Here is a 12889-nt window from a genome sequence, read left to right as displayed (position 1 = left end):
AGCGTGAAAACAAAACAAAATCCAAGACACTGCCCTAAGTCCTAGCCATCAAGTCTCAGAAAGTCACACAGTCCTTCGAGTTCTCTATTTGCTCCTCCATAAAATGGCGATGAGGCCTGGGGTCTGATCTACCTCCTCAGTGGACAGCTCAGAACACTGAACAATGTACCTGAAGTCGGCAATCACGATGAAGCGACTAGCATAGCCAGCCACAATTTTCTCCTGGGTCAGGCAGCCTCTGGGGATGGGAAGAGGCAAATGAACACAAGGTAGGACACAAACTCAATTTGAAAACTAATGTCAGATACAACAAACCCAAATCCACTTAATGAGAAACGTAATTTTCGATTCTTAAAGGAAGATCCCCAACTCCATCATGCTGTGCAACGAACTGAACTGTGTCCCCCTCAAATTTCATATATTGAAGCCCTAAATCCCGATGTGCACTTGGAAGATGGGGCCTCTAAGGAAGTAATTATGGTTAAATGTGGTCATAAAGGTGGGGCCCTGGGTCTGACAGGATTAGTGTCCTTGTAAGAGACACCAGAGAGCTCACTTGTTCTCTCTCCACCCCGTGAGGGCACTATGACAAGGCAGCCAACAACATGCTAGACTCTCCGGAACTGTCGAAAGATGTCTGTTGTTGAAGCCACCCAGTCTATGGCATTTTGTTAAGGCAGCCCGAGCTAAGAAATGCACTATGAAAACACAAGCCTGTCTGTGTCTGGGAGAAATGGTTCCCACTCAGGCCAGGCACAATCCCATCTAAGATGCATCTGTGCTCAGGGAAAAGTCATCTGAATCTGAGCATGGCATGAATGGAAGGGTCTATAACTTGAGAAGGACGAGCTTTGAACAACCTGTCTTGTCCACTATCTGCCATTTGGGAGTGATGAAGCAGAGAGAGCACGGTGAAATATTAAACATATTCTGTGTCACCCCACAGTCTGCTTGATTATGAGAACTGGCAGAACAGGCCTTCACCTTCTTCAACTCACCATTTCCTTCCCTCCAAACCAACACTGAAGAAACACCCAGGGGTGCCTGGGTGGCTCAGTCAGTTGAGCGTCTGACTTTGGCTAAGGTCATGATCTCAAGGTTGGTGGGTTCAAGACCCATGTTGGGCTCTCTGCTGTCACCACAGAGCCCACTTCAGATCCTCTGTCCCCCTCTCTGACCCTCCCCCACTAGTGCTCGCTCACACACTCTCTCAAAATAATCTTAAAAAAAAAACAATACAAAACAAAAAAACACCCAAGAAATGCTTTCCAAATGAATGAATAAATATATAACCAAGCACTCACAGAGCTTAAGAGAAGCTTTAAAACAAAGATCACACACTCCCCTGCCCACAGACCTAATAATCTAGCCCCAACAATATATTTGGCTTAATTTGTACAGTTTTTAAAATCTGAATCAGCAGAAGAATGTAGATACAGAGAATCCATTAAGATGAATAACCTCACCAAAGAGGCCCAGGTTCCTAGTCACCAGACTGCTATTCACGACTAGAAATGCCAAGCCGGCTCTACAGCCAAAGGCCATCAACTTCCTAGTACGAAGACAAGCTGGCATACATTACGGTGGCAATTTGTTTATTCTGTCCTCCAATTTGCTTTGCTTTGCTAAGGATGAACTGGCAGATACTCTTCAGCAAGAAAGTCCCCACAACACTTACCCACCGCCCTTGATGAGATTGAGATCAGCATCTACCTCGTCAGCACCATCAATTGCGAGGTCGATCTGCATTGGGGGAAGGAAGGAAAGACAAAGAAACTAAAAGCCTTGGGAGGTGAGGCTCTGTGCAAAGCCTGGACATGGAATAGTTCATCCAATCTTTAGCAGCCCTATTAGCTACTTTTAGTTGTTCCCATTTAACCAGTCAAGAAACTGAGGCTCTGAGAGGTTAAGCTAGTCCACTAGGGTCACCAGGAAACAAACAGGAGGCCTGGAAACCACACTGGGTCCCGCTTTTACCCACGACATTTCACTCCCTTTTCTTATTGATGGGCTTCTCTGTGGATGAGCTAGAATTATTTGAGAGCACACAACCCCAACATGGGTGACATCACCCCCAAGAAGAAAAAAAGATACACAGTACATCTGTGGCATTAAAATTTCATGGGGGGGGGGGGGGGCTCAGTCGGTTAAGCATCCAACTTTGACTCAGGTCATGATCCTGGGGTTCATGGGTTCGAGCCCCCATGTTGGGCTCTGTGCTGACAGCTCATAGCCTGGAGCCTGCTTCGGATTGTGTTTCCCTCTCTCTGCCCCTCCCCTGGCTCGCACTCTCTCTCTCAAAAATAAATAAAACATCTTTAAAGAAACTTAAAACTTCACTGGAGGGGGGCAACAGAAAAAAGGCTGAGAAACGCTGACTCAGAAGTCTCCATACTAGTGTGGCAAAAAGAAAGACAGTTTCAAGCAGACACAGAAAACCAACGTATAGTTATAAAGCTGACACACGTTGGACATGATCCGCAACTGGACACTACCTGAGGCACCCCCACTGTAACCCCCCCAAAGCACCTGTCAGGGCTTGTCCACTGCCACCATTAGGAAATTCCACCACCAAACCCAAGAGCAGTCAGGGGCAAAATGGGTTCATTTATCTTTTGAAATGTAAAATCAAGGAAGCTATGTACTTCTCTTCACTACTGACCTCTGCACGAACAAGGTGGGAGTGTTAAGCATGGTTATTTAAAAGACCAGTACAAAAAACCCTCAGGGTACAAATCAGTTCAAGTTGCTTGGCCTGACACAGGCGGCGAGTGTACAGAGCTTCAGCGGCACCGTGCTTCCACCCTTTCACAGATCCTGCCCTTGGTCTGAAGAGACAGCCTGCTCCACTTCTCCCTGCCCCTCGCGGATCCGAGGGCCAGGCCACGCCAGGGCGACTCTCTGGGGCCTGGAAGGCCGCAGCCTTCTTTGCAGGAGCCGCAGGCCCGCCTTCGGCCCACACCGCTCTCCTCACAGTGTGGAACACAAATTCACATGGTGCCCCGCTCTGCCCACAGAAATCCCCCAACAAGCCCTTCCCATGGTTCCTACTAAGCCCTCGGAGGCCCACAGGTACCAGGACGACACAGGTTAGTAGACCATCGAGTCCCACTCTGCAGTTTGGTTTGCGAGCTGCCATAACTCCTCCCCACTCCAACCGCTTCCACTGTGCGCCAACGTATTCTACTCACTCAGTCCCTGCCACCCCAGCCAGCCTGGGCACCGTCCACGTATGCCACGGGCCGGCCTGGAGTTGCTCCCGTGGCTCCCATCTACTCCTCTCCGGAACGCCGTCTCCTGCCCTGGCCCCCTCGCCTTCAAGCTCTGCTCAAACTTTACCTCTCCCCACAAAACCCTTCTAAGGAGCACTGCTCCAGAGCCAGAAGCATCCGAATTCACATTCAAGCTCTCTACCAGTTACAAAAGGCGTGGCTCTGGCAAATGGCTTGTCCTCTCTGTGTCTTTTTCACATCCGTAAAATGGGATAATGATGGTATGCACCCTCAAGACTACTGGAGGTTAAGTAGTTTAATATCGGCATAGCGCTTAGCACCATACCTGGCACAGGCAGGGCTCAGTAAATGCTAACTGTGAGTATGCTGCTCACTCTCATCAACTCAGCCTCTGTGTTTAACCACCTTTGCTGTAACATAACACCTAACTGTAATCTGTTTTCAAATGTCCGTGGCTGCCTCAGAAGATTACTTCTTATCTCCACTTAGTGGTAAGCTCCACGGGCTCTTACACTTCTGTACCAGGACCACAGGAAGCCCTGGATCCACCCAGGGTTTGTCCAGTCCCCCCTCACTACACTCATACTGAGCCCTCAGGGTTAACCACAGGGAATGTACTGGAAAATAACAACCTCTCCTCTAGTGACCTCAGCCAGATTTAACATTCAAATTCCCAGGAGAAAATCTAGCATGACTCACTGACCTTTCTCCAAGACTCAACAAGATATCGAGTCGATGAACAAGGGACAGCCTTAAAAAAGGAGACCGAAAGACAAAGCAGCCCAACTCTCTTACCTCTGGGTGTCGGTCCAGGTCACTGAGAGTTAAGCCATACTGCAAGATGAGCTGACGGGCCTACAGAGGACAAGAAAAAGCACCCACAATCATTTACTCTGAGCACGTGGCAGATTCTCAGCATTCTTTTGGATTTAAGTGTCAGACACGGAGTCCCAACCAAGGCTCTCTCCCAAACCCAACTGTGCCCACTAAGAGTAGGAGACACAGCTTTATGAATGGCAAAACTAAGTTAATTCATCCCGGGAGCCAGAAGAAGGCAAACAGCATACAGTGAAGATAGCCAGTGCCAGGCTAAGAGTTCCTCCTCCATGATCTGCTATTTAAGACAATGCCATGGGGGCACCCGGTGGCTGGGTTGGTCGAGCATCCAACTCTTGATTTCGGCTCAGGTCATGATCCCAGTGTCATGGGATCAAGCCCCGCATGTGGCTCCACGCTGAGTGTGGACACTGCTAAGATTCTCCCTCTCTCTCCTTCCCTCCCACCCTCTCTCTCTCTCTCTCCACCCCTCCACCCCCTACCCCACTCACACTCTAAAACATAAAGAAGTTTAAAAAAAGACAATGCCATGGACTCCTAAAGCTTATGGTAATACAGTATTAAAAAAAAACAAAACAAAAAAAACTTCCTAAAAAAGGAACTGAATGGATAGAGTGATTTCCAGGCTATAATGTTGAATAAAAATAAGCAAAAGGGGTGTCTGGGCATCTCAGTCAGTTAAGCATTTGACTCTTGATTTCAGCTCAGGTCATGATCTCACACAGTTACTGCGATCAAGCCCCATGTCAGTCTCTGCGCTCACAGCTCAGAGCCCGCTTGGGATTCTCTCTCTCTGCTCCGCACCCACTTGCATGCACATGTGTGTCTGCTCTCTCTCAAAATAAATAAACTTAAAAAAATGTTTAAAACTAAAAAATAAGCCAAAGAATATATGCACTCCGCAGAGTGCATTAAAGGCAGGATGACCAGAATGGCTAAGTGAAGAGCTCAGCAAATGGAGAACACCACACTGGGAAAGACCTGGGATTTACTTTATAGACGTGCCTCATAATAACCTTTCAAAGAGGCTGACCAAAAACAAGAGAGCAGTGATTACTGCTACCACATGGCCCTGAGTGGGATTTATAGCTGGAATAAATACACCTTGAATCTTCAAGTATGACCACCCAAATCCAAGTGATAAGGATCTGTATTCATGTCATTGCTTACCATAAGCAGAGGGACCAAAGGATAAAAAAAACTTTCTCCTAAAGGCATGTCTTGAAAATATTTTGTTTAAAATGAAAAGCACCTGAGATTAAGAATCAGAAGGTCTCAACTCTAATCTTAAATGAACCAGCCACATGACCCTTGACAAGTTTTCTTGGGATGGATGAAATGACCAATGTCAATCTTCAAATCCAAAATCCCAAGAGTCAAACCAAAAAGATCCTGGAATTTGCAATATATGGGTCTTGTTGGGATCCTAATCAAACAAACTATAAAAAAATATTTTTAAACGATAAGACAAATAAGGGGAAACTTAACCCCTGAACCCATGGTTCATGGGATCGAGCCCTACACTGGGCTCTATGCGGACAGCATGGAGCCTGCTTAGGATTATTTCTTTCCCTTTCTCTCTGCCCCTGTTCTGCCTGCACGCACACATACAACTCTCTCTCTCAAAAATAAACTTAAAAAAAATAGCCAAGGTAGAGGAGAATGGGGTACAGATAAAAAAAAAATTGGCCATGAATTGGTGATTACTAAAATTGGGTGATGGGCACATGAAGGTTCATTATGTGGTTCTTTATCCTTTTTGAGGTATGAAAATTTCCATATAAAAAGCTAAAATAAAACACTGACTGAAAGTAGCAAATTCAAAACAAAAATAACTCCATGATTCTGGGGAGCCTGGGTGGCTCAGTCGGTTAAATGTCTGACTCTTAATTTCAGCCCTGGTCAATCTCGCGGTTTGTGAGTTTGAGCCCAGCATCGATTCTTGGGATTCTTTCTCTCTCTCCCCTTCTCTGCCCCTCCCCTGATCTCTCTTGCTCTGTCTCTCAAAATAAATACATAATGAAGGGAGAAAACAATAAACATGGTATTGCAGAATTATTTCTCAGTTCCTAGATTTCTCCAAAAGTAGCGCTGAGAAACCATCCTAATTCCAGACCCTGAAGCTGTAAGAACAATGGGAAAATCTGGAAGGTAGCCTCTAAGATGACCATCCCACCACTTGGTCTTCATGCCTTTGGATAATCCCTGCCCACAGAGTCCCAGGGTTGGTCTGCGGGACCAATGGCACACAGCAGAAGCGATGCAGATACTTCTGAGATTGGTTTATAAAGAATGCCGGGGAGTAGGTAAGGGTGGCATGCTCTAGCAAGATCTCTCCCTCCTCCCTCCACCCCCTCTCTTATCACACAGCAAGGGAAAAGGTTGCCATGTCCTGGAGACACTAACAGAGCCTCTCCCAAACAGCCTGTGAAGAATGAAGGCCTGCAACACCCACATGACTGAGCCTGGAACACAGCTGGGTCTTGAGATGACCGCAGCCCTGGCCAACAGCTTAACTGTAACCTCATGAGAGACCGAAGCCAGAACCGCCTAGCTAAACCACTGCGGATTCCTGACCATTGGCAACTATGAGATAATAAATGTTTGCTGTTAAGTTGTTAAATTTGGGAGTAATTGGTTCCATAGCAACAGATATTGAATACAGATGGTGTCAGAAAAATGATACAAACTGCACAGAGTTCAATGTGATAGTCTACCATGCAAATAAAACTGTGTGATGTACTATGATTTCCTATTAATCTTATGTACTTTAGAAATACTAAACTGCATTCAGATATATAACATAAAAAAACTGGATATCAGGAAACTGGTCTACACTGGACAATGTAAATGTTCCATAAGGATGTCTTCTTTGTCCATCTAAATTATAATCAGAGTACGAGAGAGCACATTTTACATATTCTTGCCACCCTACAGCAGTTAGCATCATTTGAGCCAATAGTTGGGTAAATAAGCAATCATTCTGAGTTCATTCTAGGAATTACCTAGTGCAAACCGCTGTTTTAAGAAAGAAATGGATGCCCAGAGAGGTCACAGTGGTAAGTTAAGGACAGAGTGAAGACCAGAAATAGTCTCCTGCCTTCCTCTCTTACCTAGGGACTAAGAAGGGAATCAGAAGGAAAGGAAAACAGAGAGAATGGTAAAAGAACAAGAAGCAGAGAGGACAGGCCCATTTATAAATGGAATTGAAGTCATCTTATATAATAACATGCTATTAACGGTAACAGTTTTAAAAGGAGTTCTTCGAGGTCTTGGCATTCCTCCTCTACCTTCTCCCAAACTCCTGCCCCACGTGACCAACTCAAATGTCATCCTTCCCGGGAAGCCCTCCCCAATTCCCCGGGCAAGGAGTAGGCTCTCCTTCCTCTAAAAGGCACATCATCTCTACTTCTCTACCATTTAATTATAAATAATGACCCACGTAAATGTAGCATTAATTCATCCAACAAACACGTACAGAGTGCCTAAAAGCCAGGCACCACACTGGGCACTGGAGATGATGATTAACACCTCCCATGCATAGGAGCCTCACATCCCTATGATAACCCGCATATCCTCAGTGATCACCATGTCCAACTGAATTCTGTCTCCCCACCACCACCAGCAGCCACCCATCCCAGTTCCCATCCAAAGTCCAGCACGTGATGATGCCTAGGGGCATGGGTACCCCAGTGTTTATAGCAGCGCTCTCAATAGCTAAATTATGGAAAGAGCCTAAATGTCCATCAACTGATGAATGGATAAAGAAGATGTGGTTTATATATACGATGGAATACTACTTGGCAATGAGAAAGAATGAAATCATGTCATTTGCAGCAACGTGGATGGAACTGGAGGGTATTATGCTGAGTGAAATAAGTCAGTCAGAGAAGGACAGATATCACTGTTTTCCCTCATATGTGGATCTTGAGAAACTTAACAGAAGGGCATGAGGGACGGGACGGGGAAAAAATAGTTACAAACAGAGAGGGAGGGAGGCAAACCACAAGAGACTCTTAAATACAGAGAACAAACTGAGGGTGGATGGTGGGGTAGGGGAGAGGGGAAAATGGGTGATGGGCATTGAGGAGGACATCTGTTGGAATATGCAGTGGGTGTTGTAGGTAAGCCAATTTGACAATAAATTATATTCATAAAAAATAAATAAATAATAAATAAACAAATAGTCCAGCACATGAAAGGAGCCCCATGAGAAACTGTATGGCTGGGAGGCCCCGCTCAACTTCTGCAAGCCCTGGGACCCTCATCTTCCCAGACAACAAGCAATAATACAAGGACAGGATCTGCCCTAGCTTTATTTTTATTTATTTTTTCAATATATGAAATTTATTGTCAAATTGGTTTCAATACAACACCCAGTGCTCATCCCAAAAGGTGCCCTCCTCAATACCCATCACCCACCCTCCCCTCCCTCCTACCCCCCATCAACCCTCAGTTTGTTCTCAGTTTTTAAGAGTCTCTTATGCTTTGGCTCTCTTCCACTCTAACCTTTTTTTTTTTTTCCCTTCCCCTCCCCGATGGGTTTCTGTTAAGTTTCTCAGGATCCACATAAGAGTGAAACCATATGGTATCTGCCTTTCTCTGTATGGCTTATTTCACTTAGCATAACACTCTCCAGTTCCATCCATGTTGCTACAAAGGGCCATATTTCATTCTTTCTCATTGCCACGTAGTACTCCATTGTGTATATAAACCACAATTTCTTTATCCATTCATCAGTTGATGGACATTTAGGCTCTTTCCATAATTTGGCTATTGTTGAGAGTGCTGCTATAAACATTGGGGTACAAGTGCCCCTATGCATCAGTACTCCTGTATCCCTTGTGAATTCCTAGCAGTGCTATCGCTGGGTCATAGGGTAGGTCTATTTTTAATTTTTTGAGAACCTCCACACTGTTTTCCAGAGTGGCTGCACCAATTTGCATTCCCACCAACAGTGCAAGAGAGTTCCCGTTTCTCCACATCCTCTCCAGCATCTATAATCTCCTGATTTGTTCGTTTTGGCCACTCTGACTGGCGTGAGGTGATATCTGAGTGTGGTTTTGATTTGTATTTCCCTGATAAGGAGCGACGTTGAACATCTTTTCATGTGCCTGTTGGCCATAAACGGTCCGTACCCCTGTCCACAACATGGAGAACTCTGTACACTGACCTCAAGAACCATAGGGGTAGGACCTGCTCCCATCTGCAAGTCCTACAACTCTCCCTTCTCCCATCTTTGACTGAACTCCACACGGGTCCCCTGTGAGTGTGGCCCTGCATACACAGGGAAATCAGAGTCACAGACAACACGAGCTTCCCACACTCATAACATGAGTTATGGGATGAACTGCGTTCCCCTGAAAAAAAAACAAAAACAAAAAAAACAAAAAAAACCAGGTTGGAGTCCTAACCCCCAGTACTTCAGATTGTGACCTTATTCGGACATAGGGTCTTCACAGATGTAATCAGGTTAACACAAAGTCATTAGGCTGAGCCTGGGTGGCACAGTCAGTCAAACGTCCGACTTTGGCTCGGGTCATGATCTCATAGCTCGTGGGTTCGAGCCCGGCATCGGGATCCATGCTGACAGCTCAGAACCCAGAGCCTTTTTCAAATTCTGTGTCTCCCTCTCTCTCTCCCCCTCTTCCCCACCCCTCTCAAAAATAAATAAACTTTTTTTTTTTTTAGAGAAGGGTTACAAAAGACAAAACTAAAAAGATAATAGGACAAAACAGGCCACGAGCACCAAGAATAAGACAAACATCCTAGAAAGAAAAAACACAGAAAACAGAGGCAAGAAAATTAAAGGAATGATAGAAAAAAAAAACTCCCCCAAATTAAAGAGTATGAGTTTGCAGAATGAAATGTCCCAGCAAGTGCCCAGAAGAATAGATAAAAACGAACCCCACACTAAGACACAGTATGGTGAAGTGTCAGAACACCGGACACAAGGAAAAGGTACTATCAGGGTATAAGGGTTCAGAGAGTGTAAAAAACCGGTTTCATACAAAGGATCAAGAATCAGAATGGCATCAAACTCCTTTCTCAACAAATGGAAAATGACACAATAGAGAAATGCCTTCAAACTTCCTCAGAAAAGATCTAGTATATAATTCTCTAAGTCAAATAACCAACTTCAAGAAAGGCTAGAATAAAGACATTTTCAGGGGCCCCCGGGTTGAGCATCCCATCCCTCTCTCGATTTCAGCTCAGATCACCGTCCCAGGGTCATAGGATTAAGCCCCGCATCTGGCTCCGTGCTGTGTGTGGAGCCTGCTTAATATCCTCTGTCTCTCTCTCTAAAAAAGTAAAATAAAAATTAAAACAACAAAAATTTTTAAAGACATTTTCAGACATCCAAAGTTGTCAACAACTTGGCATCCCACACACTTAGACAGCTTCCTAAAGGATGTACTTCACCAAAACTGAAGAAAACAAGAGGTGGAGCAGAGGGAGAAATGAGGAGAAACAGGACCAAGAAACAGGGCGATCCAAAAGGGGAGAAGAGAAGGAAGGTTCCTGACTGCAAAGCTATGTAACACGTCACCAACCCCGAAGACTCAGAGACTCGGCCAAGACGAGACGGATGGAGCGGAATACCCAGAAAGAAGTGAGATCTTCCCATCTGGGTAAGAGCTTGGGCCCGAATTAGTAAAGTGTACACAGATAACCAAGCAAATGAAAAAAGCAAAGGCAACATTTACTTCACTTGCAGGAAAACAAAGTAGCAAGGAGGTTAAGGAGGAATAATCACAGCACAGGACACAGTTCAGCTGTAGTTTGGACAATCACAACTCTGGAAACACTGAGTAATGCGGCACCAAAATGTAACTGTACTGGAGGATTAGGAGAGAAAGCTGCCTGTGAACTGGGGAGCAAGGAGGTAAAAAAACCCAGCAAACACCCACTTCCATTCATCCATTCCGTGGAGAATTATTACACAAAGTTGAAAAAAAATTTAAATAGCAAGAAAAGCATGTCGTTTCCAGATACTAGAGCAAATACCCAACCAGCTAAGAGTTTTAAAACTCTGCATATACTACGCCGTGCTGCCACAGGATACACTCAAATATTCAGAGTGAGTACGTGAATGCATCTAAGGCCACACTTCTAAGGAGCAATCCTCAGAAAATAAACTCCTCTCCTGCTCCTGGCTCCCCCACCTATACAGCAACCCTGGTACACAACCCAAAGCCACACCTCCATGTCCTCGGGACCCACAAGATTCAGCAGCCAAGTGCCAAGATGCAGAATGGAAAGCAGGACATACCTGAAAGGAGGTGGGAATGCAGACAAGGTTCAGATTCTCTTGTTTCACTCTTTCAGCTGTGGAGACAAAAGCCATGTTGGTGGTTTTTCACTCTCCTCACTTTATTTTTCTTGTCAGGTGCACATCTGCTCAGATCCAACAGAAAAGGAAAGGTCTATTCCCCCACTGACAGCCGCCTTTCATTCTGTGTTCCCAGCCTTGGTGAGAAAGTTTGTGAACACACATCGCACACACAAGACAGGGACAGGAGTAAATACTAACTACGAATAGAGCCATGTCAGGTGTTTACTACTACTACGTACCTGGCAATATTCAAAGACTTTTGTACATGTGAACTCTTTTCATCCTAACAACCCAAAGGTAAGCTGCAATTATCATTCCCACTTTACAGATGAAGAAACGGAGGCACAGATAGGTAAAGTCACTGGGTCGTTTTATCACTAACAGGTGGCAGAGCTGATATCCCATGCAGTCCAGCTAGCTCCAGTCTTAACTACTTCCTTATATTGCCTCTTACAGAAAAAAGAGAACTTTACATGCATAAAACATATAATCATTTATAGGCCACCAGAGGGCGGTTAAACAGGGTTTACTTATTCTTTTTGGATTTGTGCATTTCAGTGGGGGGGGGGGGGGGGGGGGAATCTTAAGAAAAAACTACCTTATTAAAAGCTCCAATCTTTTGACTCATTGGGTCTGCATCATGGGAGGTTCAGAAGCCACTATTATGAAATGCACAGTAATTCCTTTGCCCTGCAATCCTCCACACACTCAATGGTAAGGTAGAAAGGTATGTAACACAAAAGCCCGTGTTAAGGCAATAAGGATTCCAGAAGCCATCACGCCAGCACCACAGCCACTCTTTTAAAGACAAAGTGTTCCTGGACTTTGTCTCCTGAGCACTGCCCCCGCCTTGGCACCTAGAAGAAGCAATCAGCATTCAGGCAAGTCTCTCCTCGGCTTTGTTTTAACAAACAAAAGCAGGGCAGTAAAACCTGTTGAGCAGCCACAGGGGCCGATAATTCCAGAGCCTTTCCTAAACTCAGAGACACCCTAATCAGTAAGCCAGTACCTGCAGGAAGGAGCCACCAACTCTGGGTGCCTCATATCCACTCCAGGGTCACGGACAGGCGAGCCTGCTCTGAGCTCAGTTTGTCCACCTGAAATTAACTGAGGGACCCAAAGGCTTTAGAAGCCTTGCTTCAGGGCCCCAGGGGCCACACACAGGACCACTGACGAGGATTAAAATTCTGTTGAATTCTTCTCCTAAATCAGCTCCTACCCTCCACATGAGCAAAGTAAACAAAGCCAGGGCATCCCCCAAAGTTGGCTGAAGAGGCCCAAGAATACCTCTCAGAAGAACAGAGCTGGGCAGGTGCCAATGCTGTGCCCCCTCCATCCCCCTCCTCCACATCCTCATCCCCGTGGCCCCCACAAAACACCCAGACAGCCCAAGAGCATACCTATTCGCTGTACAGCATGAACGATTGTAGAGCCACTTCCAATTCCCAGCACTTGGTTATTCTGCCAAAAAAAGGAGAGGAAA

General features: G+C 45.4%; 1 protein-coding gene across 2 annotated transcripts in view; it reads right to left on the bottom strand.

Moving 5' to 3' along the window:
* Window positions 1-12889, bottom strand: part of RPIA (ribose 5-phosphate isomerase A) — a 75035-nt gene that overhangs the window by 9424 nt on the left and 52722 nt on the right. For both annotated transcript variants that reach the window (XM_047852509.1, XM_047852508.1), the window contains 5 exons: window positions 12807-12867; window positions 11344-11399; window positions 4029-4088; window positions 1679-1743; window positions 170-238 (listed from right to left, as the gene is read on the bottom strand). In XM_047852509.1, the coding sequence (XP_047708465.1) occupies window positions 170-238; window positions 1679-1743; window positions 4029-4088; window positions 11344-11399; window positions 12807-12867 (311 nt within the window). The remainder of the gene's footprint in view (window positions 1-169; window positions 239-1678; window positions 1744-4028; window positions 4089-11343; window positions 11400-12806; window positions 12868-12889) is intronic.

The sequence above is a fragment of the Prionailurus viverrinus genome, chromosome A3 (genome assembly GCF_022837055.1).
Source record: "Prionailurus viverrinus isolate Anna chromosome A3, UM_Priviv_1.0, whole genome shotgun sequence".
Classification (NCBI taxonomy): domain Eukaryota; kingdom Metazoa; phylum Chordata; class Mammalia; order Carnivora; family Felidae; genus Prionailurus; species Prionailurus viverrinus.
Note: the sequence above shows the minus strand (reverse complement) of the source record. Positions and strands in the feature narration are given on the sequence as shown.